General features: G+C 41.0%; 2 protein-coding genes and 1 pseudogene across 3 annotated transcripts; all 3 read left to right on the top strand.

The window, feature by feature from the left end:
* The first annotated feature begins 1,358 nt into the window (after positions 1 to 1,358).
* Positions 1,359 to 2,526, top strand: LOC111611863 (annotated as a pseudogene).
* Positions 2,527 to 3,696: 1,170 nt separating this feature from the next.
* On the top strand, positions 3,697 to 11,760 carry prdm4 (PR/SET domain 4). 2 transcript variants are annotated; one of them, XM_023349891.1, is made up of 12 exons: positions 3,697 to 3,909; positions 4,060 to 4,146; positions 4,285 to 4,400; positions 5,049 to 5,237; positions 5,331 to 6,104; positions 6,436 to 6,585; positions 7,091 to 7,209; positions 7,299 to 7,384; positions 7,471 to 7,598; positions 8,652 to 9,206; positions 9,758 to 9,926; positions 11,675 to 11,760. In XM_023349891.1, exons 3-12 carry the CDS (start codon positions 4,286 to 4,288, stop codon positions 11,682 to 11,684), a joined length of 2,295 nt encoding a protein of 764 aa, XP_023205659.1. In that variant the 5' UTR covers positions 3,697 to 3,909; positions 4,060 to 4,146; position 4,285; the 3' UTR covers positions 11,685 to 11,760. The 2 variants fall into 2 exon arrangements, with proteins under 2 accessions (XP_023205659.1, XP_014331533.2); XM_014476047.2 differs by lacking the exon at positions 11,675 to 11,760 and adding an exon at positions 10,020 to 10,842 and having other exon boundaries at positions 3,699 to 3,909.
* tmem209 (transmembrane protein 209) lies at positions 11,680 to 16,314 on the top strand. The gene is made up of 14 exons (XM_005797253.3): positions 11,680 to 11,833; positions 11,919 to 11,977; positions 12,159 to 12,290; positions 12,418 to 12,647; positions 12,727 to 12,931; positions 13,158 to 13,333; positions 13,874 to 13,945; positions 14,427 to 14,523; positions 14,606 to 14,731; positions 14,829 to 14,926; positions 15,167 to 15,281; positions 15,389 to 15,486; positions 15,817 to 15,890; positions 16,014 to 16,314. The coding sequence occupies exons 1-14, from the start codon at positions 11,694 to 11,696 to the stop codon at positions 16,066 to 16,068; spliced, it is 1,677 nt and encodes a 558-aa protein (XP_005797310.1). The 5' UTR covers positions 11,680 to 11,693; the 3' UTR covers positions 16,069 to 16,314.
* The last annotated feature ends 469 nt before the right edge of the window (positions 16,315 to 16,783 follow it).

Genomic DNA, 16,783 nt, shown 5'->3' with positions numbered 1-16,783 from the left:
CGAATCCCAGCTAACTGTTCCTGATCAGGAAGCTAGTGTTTGCACTACAGCACAGCTACCGGATACAGAAAGTTAGAAAAGTTGAAAGTTTCTATAAACCATTGCATTAAAAAAAAGGATTAAAACCTTCACATTTACAGCTAATTATCCAAGTCATAACAGAAAAATTGTATCAAATGTATAATTGTATAAAATAAAACATTGTAATTGTATATGATGTATAGTTGTATAAAAGGTTTCAAACTACAGATAGTTTAGATAGAGTAACTTTTCAGTCTTTCCCATTTTAAGACAAATAAAGGTGAGAAAGAAACTGGTTTGATTTGATTTTGTGACCCTTTCCAGACTAAATAGATGCCAGGGACTTTGATTTCTACTGTTTTTGAAATTATCTGACGACTCTAGATGGCGCTATAGCTTTTCTTTTACATTTTAAATGGTTTGTTCTTAGCTGCTGCGACATGTAAATTTTCCCCATGGCGAGATTCATCATATCTGCCTGTCACTCTTTTTCAATGAAAACATGACATTTGAAATTAGAATATTAAATCAGACCATTAATGAAACATGTTTAATACAAAAATGTGGGCTTCATGGAAAGCTCAGTCCTTGCTTATAGATTATCTTCAAATGGTACTTTTAATCCGACAGTGGGGCTCGCTTGAGTGCATTCTGATTTACTAAATATGTCTATATTTTCACCTCAGAGCCTCAGTTTGGCTTACTTGCAGTTTTGTGCTTTAACAAGATGGCTGACGTTTTCATGTAGACTCAGGTTGGTTTGGATAGCTTTTTTTTTCTCCATTGAAAACTGACTGTATTTACTCATCTTTATTCAAAATTGTGATGATCAAGTAGCACATCTTATGTGTTATTTGAATTCACCAGAACTCAAAGTAATGTTGGGGTTTTTTTTGTTTTGTTTTGTTTTTCCAATGATTCAGCAGCAGGATTCCTAGAACTGGCATGGAGAGATTGCCATGGAAACCATACTGCCTTGTTTTCTTTTAAAAAATGCAAATTTTTGTCCTTTTAAAATCACCTGGTCAAATGTATGCTGCCAAAGTCAACAGACCATTGCCATGTCATTGCTCACGTATTTAGGAAATGGTACAAGTCTTTCCAGGTAAGGATGAAATTACCGGATATTGATGAAGGAACCGCAGATATATTGATTTATTATATTAGCTGGTTAAGATGCAAAATGTAAAATAGTCTGTCTGGGCTGCAGAATTATTCCAAAGGTCTGGGATTGGAAATTTAAGAGCTACTTTTTATTTGCACTATTTAGACCAGTTATTTTTACTTCCTCTCCACTTCACGAAGAGATTTGTGTTGATATATATCACATTGTCATTTTGTGGCAAAATGTGGAAATATTTTAAGGGCACTGCAGCTTTAGGTAGTTTGTTTAACTACATCGGGATGAACTTGATTCCCTGTTTTTTGTTTGTTGTCATGTCTGCTAACAGCTCACCTTCAGAACTTGTCCATGCACCTGGGGACCTAACAAGCAGCATCTCTAACAGGAACGGAAAACCCAAGTGTTATCTTGTTGTGATCGGAATTTTGAGCGGGCTCCATGCCATACTGACATCAATCATCATTCGCGAGTTTGTCAACAATAAAGACACGGGGACGAGACTAGAGCAGATACAGTTAGCAGTGAGCAATGCCGAGGAACTACAAAAACTCCTGTCCTCCAAGTGGCTCGACTACATCTGGAATCTTTGCAACCGGACCACGCTGCAGTGCTCCAGATGCCTGCCGGGGTGGAGGGAGCACGCTTCCCGGTGCTTCCTCCTGTCCAATGTGGAGAAGACCTGGGAAAATGCTCGCAGGGATTGCCTCGACTACAAGGGGGACCTACAGTAGCTGTCGTCCTGGACGCCGCAGACCAGGCGTTCCTGACAAACATGACGTTCCAGTTTAAAATGGAAAATCCCAACAGTACGTTCCACTCAGCGTGGATCAGGCTGGAGGACATGGTTAAAGGAAGGAAGCTTCTTCTGGGTCAGTGGAGACTCAAATATGATGTCATATACTGGAGACCTGGCGAGCCCAACAACACCAAAGCTGCCTGGGACACTGATGAGTCCGGTCAGGACTGCGTGTCCATTCTACCGCCGGATGAGGTGGGAATTGAGGGCTGGATGAACAGCTGGGATGACATTATTTGTTTTGGGAAACGTAACTACCTCTGTGAGACTGACGCCCTGATTTTGGCCTAGGATGGAAGAAGTCCTGTTCTAAACCAGAGAAAGAAGATAGTCAGATCAGAAAGACTGAAATGTTGTGAGGGCAACATCATGCTGTGCGGATGCGTTTGCTTTTATGAACATGTCAATCTTGGAATAAAACCTGTTTAGAATCTGAAAAAGACCGTTTTGTCTTGATAATTCACAGTGTGTGCCAAGACTTAAACCATTGTTCACAGATTCTCTCCCACCAGTCTGAGAGACCTATGTGTCAACTTCTGTCTCTAATGTGCAAAGCTACTACTTTGTGTTGGTCTTTTCCCATAAAATCAGAACATTAAAAAAAATTGAAATGTGTGGTTAAAACTAAATAAAAGGTGGAAACGTGGTTTTGCAAGTTTCTCTACAATTATGCAGATTTTTATTAGTTATATTTATACGTTTTCAAACCTCCTAAGCTATCAGAGTTGCTAAGTTTAATATCCTAACCATATTTAAACCGAATGGCGCCATCTAGTGGAACAACAGGCCATTTACTGTTAATAGGAAGTAAAAGAGAACAACAGTTTGAGATTACTTCAACATTTGTGGTTTATTTTATACATTAATAGTATATTGGCATTAGAGAATGATAATTACGCGTGTAATATATAAAAACTAACCCAAACTGACACCAGGCATAATTAAGTGATAATGAATTTGCACAGATTCCTGAATATAAGAAATTGCACGTTTAAATATTTTTATTAGCACTGTACTATGGAGAGCCATTTCATATATAAACGAATAAATATAAATGGGAATAAAGATGCCAATTACTCATTTATTTATGTCCCATTCTGCGGCTCTCCAAAACAACTAACCTAAATCGACGTCAAACTGAAAGTAAAGAAATGGAGAAATGGCAAAAAATGTGGAATGAAGATAAGAAAGGAAGAAGATTATATGAAGTACAAAAGTCAGTTCGAATTCGAAGCATTAATGAAAGAAACAGAAGAGAAGAAATAATAATTAGTAGATTAAGAGTAGGTCATACCTACTTAAATGACATGCTTTACACAATAAGGAGGAAAAATAATGATAAATGTGAGAGATGTGGAGAGAAAGAAAATGTAGAACACATACTGACGAACTGTAAGTCATATGAACTCGAAAGGGAAGAATTAAAGAGAATAGTTAGAAATATAGGGCATGAATGGAATCTTAAAGGTATATTAGGAAATGAAGGAAACATAACAGATATTCACAAATTAAGGGAAGCATTGTTTATTTATCGTAAGAATACAAAATTAAAAAAATAGAATTTAATAGATGTGAAGTAATGCTGCTACACACTCATGTACAGTAGGTGGCGGTATGCACCTTAAAGTTGCTTGTGATCCGCCATAATAGAAAAGAAGAAGAAGAAGAAGAAGAAGAAGAAGAAGAAGAAGAAGAAGAAGAAGAAGAAGAAGAAGAAGAAGAAGAAGAAGAAGACGTCAAACCATACTGCGTGTGTGGGGGAAAAAAAATTAAAATGCGCATGCGCAATAGAGGCAAAGTTGCTGTCATGGCCCCGTTCATGGAGGCGTTGTGTTGTTATGCTGTTCTATTTCGACAAACTAGCAACATTTCTGGAAGGACGCCGCTTTTTCAGCCACGCGGAGATATAGCCGAGTTTCTGTTTGGTGGAAACCCGTCAGCCTGCTCCGCTTTTATGTGCTGCGAAGACGTAAGTGTTCAAGGCTAACGCTAGCTCAACAGCAAAACCAGAGCTGGTGTTTTTTTTTTTTGTTTTTTTACGGCTAACAAGCTACATTGTCGCCTCTTATCGTTATTCACCAAAACGGTGATTATTATTATTATTCTCGTTTTGTCGCAGAGGTTCCCTGGAGACGTTCATATTTAAGCTGAAGGGGGGGAACATGTAGCGTTGGATTCTTAAAGGGACAGCAGTTGTTGAATTCAGGTAAGCTACAAACCTGTAGTTTCATAAAGAAATGTAGACCTGGACACAGCTAAATTTGGACTGAAACATCTGTAAATGATGACTTATTGTACGTAAAGAGGTCAAGTGGCTCGCTTGACTCTGATGTTGCCTCTTCAGGATGAATGACATGAACCTGAGTCCTGTGGGCATGGACCAGCTGAGTGTGCCCTCAGTGAGCGCCAGCCACCTGGGTCTGCCCACTTCTCCCACTCACAATCCCATTCCCACCCCAGGTATGGAAACAGTTGATCGAGTCGAAGATTGTTTGACACCCTTAAATCAGTATAAACGAGGATTAAAAAAAAAAAAGTATAAAATTCCGAGAATGAAGTTGCAGTAGTAAAGCAAGAATATAGTCACTGCTTGCTACTGATAATAATCTGATGCTGATGTGTTGGTAGTTTAAGTGATTCCTTAGTTGTAAAATAATAAATGACATAAAGTAATGTTATGGAAGGGTTATGACACTATTCTGCTCAGTCCTTCGACTTCATCCTCATAATAATGACTTTTTTTTGTCATATTACTATGATTTTATTCTAGCTATATTTATGATTATTCTGGTATTGTTGTGCCTTTGTTCTCGTACAATTTTATTTTCATAAAAGTACAACTTTATTCTGGTAATATTGTGAGTTTACTCTGGAAATATTGTTACTTCTTGTAGTATTACAGCTTTATTTCCATAGTGCAATGGCTTTATTCTTGTATGACTTTTTTTCTTGTTATACTATGACTTTATTTTGGTAATATTATGACCTTTTGAAATATTATGACTTTATTCTCGCAGCATTATAGTTTTATAACTATATTCTCGTCGTTTAATTTAATGTATTTATTTCTGTCTGAGCCCTGTTTGTTCGCATGTTTGATTTTCTCAGGCATGCCGGTGGCCATCCCCAGTCTGGGCCCGTCCCTCGGCTCTCTCCCCTCTGCTCTGTCCCTGATGCTGCCCATGGGTCCTCTCAGCGACAGAGGGGTGATGTGTGGCCTGCCTGAGAGGAATTACTCCCTGCCTCCTCCGCCGTATCCCCACCTGGAGAGCAGTTACTTCCGACACTTACTGCCAGGTGGGTTTGTGATTTGTATCTGTTATTAGACATAAAAACCAAACAGAAACTCATATTTCATCCCAGTATCTACTGTCTCTTTCTTTTTATAAGGTATTTTGTCCTACCTGGCAGACCGTCCACCTCCTCAGTACATTCATCCCAGCAGCCTTAACATGGACGGGACGCTGTCTGTGGCCAGCAACAACCCCTCCAGTCTGGACCCCTATAGCGGGCCTGGGGGCCCTCTGGAGCAGGGCCTGGTGCCCTTGGACTCGAGGCAGGTCAGCGGTCAGGCAGACCTTCACCAGGCTGGCCCTCATGAGCTGGACTCCACAGGGCTGGCCATGGAGTCACGCGTTAACAGCCCGCTGTCTCCTGACCGGATGGGGGAGGAGCTAGCCAGCATGGACCGGGTGGTGGCGGTGGCGGTGTCTGACGCCCAGCAGCTCGGCGGAGGACGGCAGCCTCAGCCTCACGAGGGGGGGGTGATGCCTCTCCACGGGCCCCCCGTGCTGGAGCTGCCTGTGGTGATGGAGCCGGACCACCTGGGAGGCAGAGTGGGAAGCTCCGGGACGGGAGGAGCTGGGGGCGGGGGAGGGGGAGGCGGTGGAAACGGGGGGCTCGGGGAGCAGCTCCACGGGAACGGAGAGATGAACCCGAGCGTGGTGAGCGTGGTGCTCACCAGCTCCATGTCCAACCCCAGCCAGCTGGAGCCCGTATCTCTCCACGGACATTCGGGGATGGGGCTGGAGGCGGTCAACGTGTCCTCCATCACCGCCGAGGTGGCCCTCGGCCCCGAGAACAACCTGGTCCTCGTCAACTCCACCCTGCAGCTGGAGGATCCGGCTCCCAGCAAGGAGAACATGGCCGCCCCCTGCTCCATCTGTGAGTATAAGCGGACAATTACAGACGGCTCGTTAAGACCAGAAACAATCACGTGGTTTGTACGGATGCTTGAAATCCTGGGTTTGGAAAGTGCTTTATTTCTGTATAAAGTCCTTGAAAGTGCTTGATATTGAAACGTCATAGTTTTGTAATGAAGTGCAATCCAACGCTTGATTAAAAGCCAATGTTTGGAAAATGTGATTTACAGTTGAAACCAGGTACCTAATAAAAATCAGATAATCAGATAAAAATCCTGAAATTAACAATTTGAAACATTCGAAGGTACATTTCTGACTCTGACATCTACTGATGTCTGTTGATTTCTCCTCAGGGTGCACACTGTGTGAGCGCTCATACGCCTCCGACTGTCCGGAGCACGGTCCGGTCACCTTCATCCCCGACGCACCGATTCAAAGCCGGGCTCGCCTCTCTTTGCCGCGTCCGCTCTGCCTTCGCATCTCTGTAACCGATGAACCACTTGGTAAGAGATCAAACACCCCTTAGCTACGGCTGGGCGATATGGCCTAAAAATGGAATTTATGTAAATGTTATAATTTTAATAAATGATTTCAAAAGAAATTACAAGTGACAGAAAATATTTTCAAAAAGTGTTTTTTATTTCAAACGATCATTTCTGTGAGTTGCGGGACAAACTACTTAGTACAAAGCTTCACATTTTTTGGATTAATCATAAAGACAATCAATAATATTAGCAGAAAGTGTGTTTTTGCCAGAAGAACTTATTAAAATGAACAAGATAAAATCATTTTAATGAGAAAAATCTTCTAGAATTATAAAGGTCACTCGTAGCTGTGGAAGCAAGCGGTGCATTGATGTAAAAAAAAAAAGAAATCCAGATTTTCCAAAAATTAAATCTTCAAAACCAAAAATTGGATTAATCAATAAAATCGACTTATCACCCAGCCCTGTTTTAGGTTTTAGAAATTCATTTTTATATTATCAAATGTTTCCCAACATGTTTACAGGAGTGTTTGCGCGGGACGTCATTCCTCCCAGGACCTGCTTCGGGCCAATGGTGGGGCAGCACTGCAGCAACGTGGACCTCTCTGATTGGCCAGAAAAGGATACGCCTCAGATCTGGAAGGTCTGTTGACACGCAGCTGTCTAAATCCACGAGCAGTAGCGCTTTTTACGTCAAAAGTAACAAATGGAAATGCATGTCCGTCGCCGTAGATGTACCACAACAACGTGCTGGAGTTCTACATCGTGACGACCGATGAGAACGAGTGCAACTGGATGATGTTTGTGCGCAAGGCGAGGTAGATTCCCCGATCACTCCCACGCGCCGGAGGCGGAAAACGGTGTGCTGCCTTTACAAACGAAATGCAACGTTTTGGTGTTTCAGGACCCATGAAGAGCAAAATCTGGTGGCGTACCCCGCCAACGGGAAGCTGTTCTTCTGTACGTCCACAGAGATTCACCCCAACCAGGAGCTGCTCTTCTACTACAACCGAGACTACTGCAGGCTGATGGGTGAGGAGACGACGCTGCATGTGGTTATGATTGGCTGAGCCAGTGGGGACTTATTACAGGGTTTCATCACAATCTGGGAAAGCGTGGGATTTGATTTCGGAGAAAGAAACAATTATTGTCATTGTCATTCTTTATTTTGTTACTTGTGTCCATCTTTTCTCCCAGGTTCAGGGTTCATATGGATACTTGAAATCCTTGAACATGATAGAATTTCAAGGCTTGAAAAGAGCTTGACTTCTGTATAAGGTCCTTGAAAGCGCTTCAAATTCAAACCGCATCGTTTTGTAATCTGAACGCTTTCTGAAAAGCCTATATTTTTGGAAAACATTATTTCCAGTTGAATCCGTATTTTCACAAGACACACATCCTTTTCTCGCTGTGTGAATTTGATTTAGACGAAACTTCCCTTGTTTTAGGTCGTTTAGAATTACCAAAATTATTCATATTTGCTCATTTGCGCCCTCGCCCATCCCCAAAAAATGTGCAAAAATTTATTTTGGAATTTTATTATTCCCAATGGCTCAAAGGCTTATTGGTCTGTGTAAGTAAAATGAAGTATATATAAATAAATTTTATAAATAAAATATATTTTAGATGTCAAATGAGGTTATTAAATTGGGAGATTTTTTGTTGTCAAATTAGTGTTTTGTAAGGTGTATTTATGAGACATTTGAAAACTTAACACTTTGTTACATTTTAGTTTACTTTGTCTTTGCTGTAGGTTGTACAGCAAAGACGATGTCTATCACAAGACATTAAAAACGGTAATACATATCATATATCATGTATGAAAATAAAAGTGAAATTGAAACAGTCTTCTTTAGTTCATTTGGATTATTTTTATCTCCAAAGTGCGGCAATGGAAAAGTTTGAAAACCGACCTTGAAACTGCTTTAAAAGCGCTTCAATTTTACTGTGAGAAAACTGTAGATGTCTAGATGCCTGCTCACTGCAGAGATATCTCCCATTGATTCAGATGACTTTAGGTTTTCCATTTTTAAAAAAAATGAGCTTATTGACCTGAGAAATTGATGACCGTTTTTATTCTTCCAGGTGTTCCTCAGGTCCCCGACGGCCAGATCTGCCAGTGTGGCAAAGAGTGCTCGTCGTTCTCCGAGCTCAAGTCTCACCTCAACAGCCATAGCAGCAACCACAGCCATAACCAGCCTGCACACAGTCACAGCCCATCGCTGCAGGACCACGCCCAGACGCAGCAGCAACAGCAACAGCAACAGCCGGCACCACCTCAGCAGCAACAAGAGCTGCAGTCACAGCAACACGTTCCACCCGAGGAAAAGCTTCTCAACAGCAGCTCCAGCGCCTCGTCCTCCCCCTGGCCTTGTAGCAACCCCGCCGCGGGACAGGCAAACGGCGATAGCCGCAGCGCTAACAGGAACTCCAACAGCATTACCTCCAGGGGGAGAGGGCAGGGCAGCGTGCGGGAGAAGAAGTACAAGTGCAGCATGTGCTCTCGGGCTTTCATCACTTCCACCAAGCTGAACGTGCACTTCATGGGGCACGTAGGGATGAAGCCGCACAAGTGCGAGTACTGCAGCAAGGCGTTCAGCGATCCCAGCAACCTCAGGATGCACCTCAAGATTCACACAGGTACTGTAAGGATTTTGTCGAGCATTGAGTTACCCAGTTTCACTGAATTTTTCTTTCCTTGCGCCGGGTGTCTGTGCATCCTTAAAAAGTCCTAAATTTATGTATCCAAAATTATGGTCTTAAATGTCTTGCATTTCCTTTTTATTATTATTATTAATTTGGCATTAGATAAATTAATAACAGGTCTGGAATTTTGTCTTGTATGTGTAGTGTTTCTTTTCTTGCAAGACTGTTTTGTCTGGCAAAAAAGAAAGAAAGTTTGAGCCACGCACAGACATCATCTTTACCTTCTGTGACTCGAGGCAGTGGAGGCTACCGCTAACTACCTGCTAACATACCCCTTGCTGGCTGGCAAGTTTTTCTGCATCTATGTGAAAGTGCAAATTTATTGCCTGTTGGCTGGATAACGTTTGTTTTCGTCACTGGCTCACTTCTGATACTAACCTTCGTTTAGGGTAAGGAAAGGATGTTACAGTTGAGTTATCCTTCAGTGAAGCATCAGTAATAACTGCACTCCTGAATACATCGCCTACCTTTTTCTGTTTGGACAGGTCAGAAGAACTACAAATGCACAGTTTGCGGGAAGTCGTTCACTCAGAAATCTCACGTGGCTTCCCACATGCTCATCCACACCGGCGCAGAGAAGCTCAAGTGTGACCTTTGCGACAGATCGTTCATCAGGAAACAAGATCTGAGACAACACATGTTCTCTCACACAAAGTACGTGTTGTTTTCTTCATTGTTGTTTTTATGTTTGTTTTTTTTATATTAAATACCTTGTATATATATATATATATTCCTATGTTTTGATAGTGAGCGCCAGATTCAGTGCACAAAGTGCAACAAGCACTTCCTGAAAACCAACCACCTGAAAAAACACATGAACTCTCACGAGGGCAAGAGAGACTTTGTCTGCGAGAAGTGCCACAAAGCTTTTCTTACTAAATACCACCTCACACGTCACCTCAAGATCTGCAAAGGGCCCAAGAGAGACAGAACCACTCGAAAGGAACAGAACGTTTTCAAGGAAGAGGAGGAAGAAGAAGAGGACGAGGAGGAGGACGACGAAGAAGAGGACAGCAGAGGGAGAAGAGGTGGAGACGAACTGAATGATGAGGACTATGGTTTAGATGTTGGAGGTTATAGCTCTGAAAAGTCCCTGTCCCCTCCTCCTTGAAGACAGTGCCTCTTGAGATGATTTTATTTATTTATAGTATTTGCAGTACTATTACTTACTTATCTGATTTACCGCATACTTCTAAAATGATCTGTCAAACCGATGCCACATTTTATAACATGACATAAAAATTCTTTTCATTTTCTTTTGCCATATCAATGCTGCTACAGTATTTGTCGTATCAGTAAAATGATGCCTCCTATGCCCAACTTGTTGTTTAATATCTATTTTTCCAGCTAGTTTTTTTATGATATCCTGACATGGTGGGAACTGTTATCCTATTGGATTTGCAGGAATAGCCGTTTTTTACTTGATGATTTAAATTGTTGTATGTCCTTGTTACGTGAACTGTTTTGTATTAAATCTGTCATTTTGCTTGTGCTTGCAAGAATGCAGATAAAGTTGTCATTTATCAGATGGTTGGTTGATGGATTTGCAATAAATGACATTGGACAACAAGCGCATGCCACAAATAACTAAACACCAAACTGACATTAAATCATACCAGTTTATTTAACTATAAAACTGACTTTTCCTCTGAATATTTACATTCATTACACTTGTCTGTTCTTAATTTTCAAATAATTTTTTTTATTAACCAAAGTAGATATTTGAAAATATGATCTCCAAATCGAGGGCTCTTTGTCGCCTCCAGTTGGCACTTTTTTCACGTCCTCTGTTAGCTTTTGTAATAGCTTTTGACTATTATTTTATAATAGTCGAATTTAATTTTAATATTTAACGTTATTTCTGACTATTACCCCACGCAAACTGACAGACCTGTAAAAACACTGTATTTAAATACATAATTTATTACAATGTTTTAAGTACCAGTAAAAAATACTATATTCTCTTTAAAAAAACGCATTCAAGTAAGTTGCGGTAATTCTACCAAAAGCTCTTACTATGAAAACCCTGTACCGGAAGTGCTCGTGAGACTTCCGTTTAGAAATACAAAATATTCAGCGCCGCTGCTTTCATTCATTTCAGCGTGGTATGTGGCTTGTTTCATTTTTCACATTCTGTTTCTCATTTTTTGCCTTTTTAAACGACTGTTACTTTTAAAGATATCGGAGTTTTAAAGTAAAACCAAACTTCTGGAGCACTGTTACCGTTGTTTTGATTGTTAGCTAACCGTTCAGCTAACAGCTCTGCTGACATTCATGTTCCACAGTACTGTTTCAGGTCAAACTACTTTAAGTTGTGTAACTACATAAGTTAAACAAGTCCGCGTACTGTTGCGCGAAGTTCGTGTTTGACTTCTTTACTCAATGTTTTTAACTTTTTCCAGCCTGGTCTGAGTGACAGCCATGCTGACCCCACCGCAGGAAGGGATGCCCAGCATGATAGACAAGGCGCTGAGGATGAGGAGGGAGGAGCAGGCTCGGCAGATCGTTCTCGCCTGGGCTGTGCTCAACGTCTCTTTAGCTGGCATGATTTACACGGAAATGTAAGAAATCATAGCTGTGAAGCAATATGTAGCATTTTCTGTAGCTCATCATCGTTTTGGCTGTGTCTTTGTTACTTCATTGTAGGTCAGGGAAGCTGCTGAGCAGGTACTACAACATCACCTACTGGCCAATCTGGTACATCGGTGAGATTCCACTGCACTGTTTTTTTTTTCTTCTTACAAAATAAGACTGCTGCTTAACCATCGTCTATACGAGGGTTTCTTAAATTAGGCCTCTAACTCCAGAGACGCTCAAAATAAATTCCTAAAATTAAATCCTACACCTAAGTTCTTGTTGTGTTTTTTTTTCTTCATGTTCTTGCAGAACTGGTCCTCGCCTCTCTTTTCAGTCTCAATGCTCTTTTTGACTTCTGGAAGTATTTCAAATACACAATGTCTCCGTCCTCCATTGCTGTTACTCCTCAGCAGCATCACCTTCTGGGTCTGAGGAACACAAGTACGTTTCTCTTGACGTCTGCACAGAATTTCAGATTTTAGTTTGCTTTCTGCCTGGTAGTTGTTTTTAAGCTGTCTTAATACCTTTATCGGAATACTGAAGTGACTTCTTGTCACTTCCCTTGCAGATATCCAGCCCTCTCCTCCACAAAAGCCAGAGAAGAAAGAGACTCCAGCTCCCACCCAGTCCTCTCCGCTCCAGGGCCAGAGTGTGCTGAGCTTCAGTCCCTCTCGCCCCGCCTCCAGCAGCCCCAAGTTCTCCCCGAGCTGTACACCGGGTTATAGCCCCCCTCTCGGCAGCCCATCCCCACCAAGCAGCGCAGGAGGACCTTTTACCCCCTCAGTGGCCTTTGGAAAGGTGCATGTTTTTCCAGAAGCCAAGGAAAACAGAATGCATCTAAATTAGTGTTACATATTCTTCGTCGTCCGATTCCTAGGTGCTGAACTACAGTCAGTCTTCAGGCTCTTCTCCCTATCAGAACAGCATTGGGTCAGCAGAAGGCTCTGGCTTGAGAGCTCGGTATCGCACATCTCCTTCGGTGTTTAACTCTCCAGGAAGCAAGGAAGACTACATGGAGGATCTGAAGAGTCTCGAGCGGTTCCTGCGTTCCGAGGAGGAAAAAAGTCACCGCAGTCAGCTCGGTGGGAAGGAGTTCTTCAGCTGAAACCAGTTCCTTTTACACATGAACTGAAGTTTCAGCAGAGTACCAGTCGATGTGCTAATAATCTTTCTAAGCTTAATTTCATATATATATATATATATATATATATATATATATATATATATATATATATATATATATATATATATATATATATATATATATTTTATGAACTTATATTTTCTGTTGCTTCATTCCATCTGCAGGCAGTCCAGAGTCCGTGTCTCCAAGCCACAGCCCTACTTTCTGGAACTACAATCGTTCTGTGGGAGATTACGCCCAGAGCTTGAGGAAGTTCCTCTACCAGCCGGCGTGCCGCTCTCAGGCGCCGTCGGCACACAAGGACGAGACGGACCTGGGTTCTAAACACGCTGCAGAAGAGGTCTATTTTGTTGATTTTATGTAATACACTAATACTGTTTTGCAGTCATCTTCAGAAGAACCCTATTAGTTAAGAAAAAAAGGCTACTTGTGTGCAATTTGCATTCAGAATGCACAGAATCAATATTTTGTGGTATCTCAATACCAACTTTTGTACACATAATGTAGAGATGAAAATGCTTCTCTGTTATTTGCAAACGACTCTAGACTGTTAGAATGATAGGAAAAAACATTTTTGAACATCTATTTTCAAGTTATGCCCCATTCCTAATTGGATTTAGATGTAGGCTTTGACTAGATCCCCACATCACTATAATTCCACCACCTTTGTTTATGTTGTAGCGAAAATCTGAGATTGTACTGAGATTAAATGAAAACACAGGTGGACATAATTTACCAGTAAGATGCCTTCTTAATATGTTTGTTGCACTGGATTTCATTCAGGGGAACCAGATTAAATGTGGCTAAATAAAGATGCGGATTTTAATTTGTAGAAACAATCATGGAACCGTGTATATCCCTCCAATATCTTTATATTTAGGTGTGGGCCAGAATCACCACCAGCAGAGCCGTAGCGGATCACGTCGACAGCTGGACAGCCAAGCTTAGAAATGTGAGTCCTGATGTTTTTCACTGGACGTCTTTCTCTGTATGCCAGGGTGTCTGCGCATCCATAAAAATTCTTAAATTCATTTAAAAAGCAGGTTGACCTTTACTATGTTATTCCCAGGTGCTAAATATTGTCTAAGCGGAACTATTACATTTAATATATTCTATGTATTTTTTTTTCTTTGAGTCGCACTCAGACATCTTAATTGCTTCTGTGAGTCGAAACTTTTGAGGCTACCGCTAATTAGCTGCTAATATACTCTTGCTAGCTAACGCGCTAACATGGCGTCTGTCATGGTTAAGTGCAAATGAATTACCAGTTGGCTGGACGAAGTTCGTGCATTTCTGTGGAGATGCAGGCCTCAACGTCTACTCGTAATAGTGTTAAATTTGACAGAAAACCTGTTACGTCCTTCATAAAGTCTCGAGCGCTTGGCTGTAAAAAGCAGACGTCAACTCCGACTAAATAACATTTGTGTCCGCAGTGGATCAGTGACACCATCTTGGTCCCTCTGATCAAAGAAATCGACTCTGTCAACAGCCAGCTGAGGAGGATGGGCTGTCCGGAGCTCCAGATCGGAGGTTAGACCAGCTGGAAATGTTTAATAACTGTTGGAATTACTGCAACAAATCTGCTAGCAGCTTTCCCGCTTTCCTCCACTAGAGGCCAGCATTAGCAGCCTGAGACAGGCAGCACTGATGAAAGCTTCCTTAATCCCCACGCTGACCTCTATTGTCCAGTACCTGGACATCACATCCAACCAGGAATATCTAGTGGATCGCATAAGAGGTTGGTTCTACTATCCAAATTGTGTCTTTTTTTTTTTTTAAATTGCCGTATTACGCAGAAAAAACACACCAGTGTGTATACGTTTTTATTATTTCAGAGCTGTCTCACAGTGGCTGCATGAGCTCCTTTCGCTGGAACGGTGGCGGTGATCTGAAGAACAGGAAGTGGGACACGGATCTCCCGACCGACTGCGCTGTGAGTCTGCGTCCAAACAAATATGAATGAATTGTCACAATTGCTCAAATTTTTTGTTTGTCTGTTATTTTAGTGGGTGTTTAGAACTCTTTGTGGTATTTTTTTGAATCTCTCTCGCCTTCTCGATGTTAAACTGGCACTCTCTTAACGTGTGTGTCTGTAAAGACTCTTTGCGTTGCATCAATACAAATATTTAACCCCCAGGTCACTCTTGCTTTTTTTTTTTTTTCTTCATCTCAGATCCTCATGCATATGTTTTGCACATATTTGGACTCCAGGCTGCCCCCACATCCAAAGTACCCGGATGGGAAGACTTTTACTTCTCAGCACTTCAGCCACACTCCGGACAAACCTGGTGAGAGCTGGTCTGTTAACTGCGAGGGAAACAAAACTATAAAAACAATCACAACTTTCCTGGTTTCTTTTTTTTGATACCATTGTCTGTGTTTTTAACTCCTGTAGATGTTACCAAAGAGAACCTCTTTTGCATCCACCAGAGCAGCACCACGCCCCCTCACTACCAGCTTATATACCAAGGACACATCTATAGTCTCCCTAAGGTGACTGAAAACAAGATGTATATATTTTTTTCATGAATGCTAAATGTTTATTATGCTTATTTTTATTTTGTAATTGTTTTCTGTGACAAATAAGTGTTTTGCAAGTATTTCAGATTCATTCAACACTGCTTGGGATTATGACCTTTTATGGTCCATCACATCAAATCTCAAATTAAATAAATTGATGTGTGTGGTGTAGTGTGGCAATACTATTTTAATAAGTTTTTTTCCCAAAGCATATTATATATTTTTCTGGCTCAACACATAATTTGTTGCTAACTAAAGAACACAGTAGCAGTGAGATGAAACCCATCTTGATTTCTGTCACAGGGAAGGAACAACCTATTCCACACAATCCTCATGTTCCTCTATGTCATCAAGACCAAGGAGTCAGGGATGCTGGGGTGAGCTCTTTTTGACATATTTACCATGTATTGTGACTAATTCTTGGATGTTGTATTCAAAACTTTACTGGTCCTATGTTTTGGATTGGTTTTACTGTATTCACGTTGATTTTGTTTTCCTAGGAGGGTAAATCTGGGCCTCTCTGGAGTGAACATTCTCTGGATATTTGAGAAGTGATGCATCGTGTTTTAAAAGCAAAAAATGGCTGCAAATGCTGTTTTATTTTCCTTTCAGTTCTTAAGCTGCAAGGATCAGCTTAAAGAGAACTCTTCCGGGGTTCTTAAGCTTAACCCTAAACAGTTGTTTTGCTTTGAAAAGAGAATTGCATGAACAATAATGGACACTTCCACTTCTGTAAAGATAGATGCTGTATTTTCATTGACTATTTCTGTTACATCTTTTAGACCTGATTGATTTTTTTTTTCTTCCTGATTGTCATTTAACAGCTTGGCAGCCTTGTAAATTATATACCTCAAATTTATCTGAATGATAGCAAAAAAGGGCTCAAACCCACTTACCTGAATGTAAATATTTTTATTTCTTGTAAGCAACTTGCAAAAAGTGTCACTGGTTTGCTCATTGTTCAGTAAAAACAAAAATGCCTTGCAGTGTAAAGGAATACTGCTGACATCTGCTGGAATCAACCTGGAACCATGAATTTGGAGTAGATGCAGCAGTGCGACATCAGAAAACTTGAAATGCACTGTAAATCATATGTTTACTATGATATTTAAAGGCTATAATGCTCCAGGTGGGTATGGAAAAACATAAGATGTGCTTTAGAGAACTGACAAGTGACCTTTTGACGTGATTTTAAATAATAAAAAAAAAAGTTATCAATTTGTTTCCACTTCCTTATCATTCACTGCTGTTCCAAGTCTTTTGCGCAAAA

This window comes from Xiphophorus maculatus, chromosome 17 (genome assembly GCF_002775205.1).
Source record: "Xiphophorus maculatus strain JP 163 A chromosome 17, X_maculatus-5.0-male, whole genome shotgun sequence".
In the NCBI taxonomy this organism is placed as follows: domain Eukaryota; kingdom Metazoa; phylum Chordata; class Actinopteri; order Cyprinodontiformes; family Poeciliidae; genus Xiphophorus; species Xiphophorus maculatus.
The sequence above is the reverse complement of the archived record's forward strand: the minus strand, read 5'-3'. Positions and strand labels throughout refer to the sequence as shown.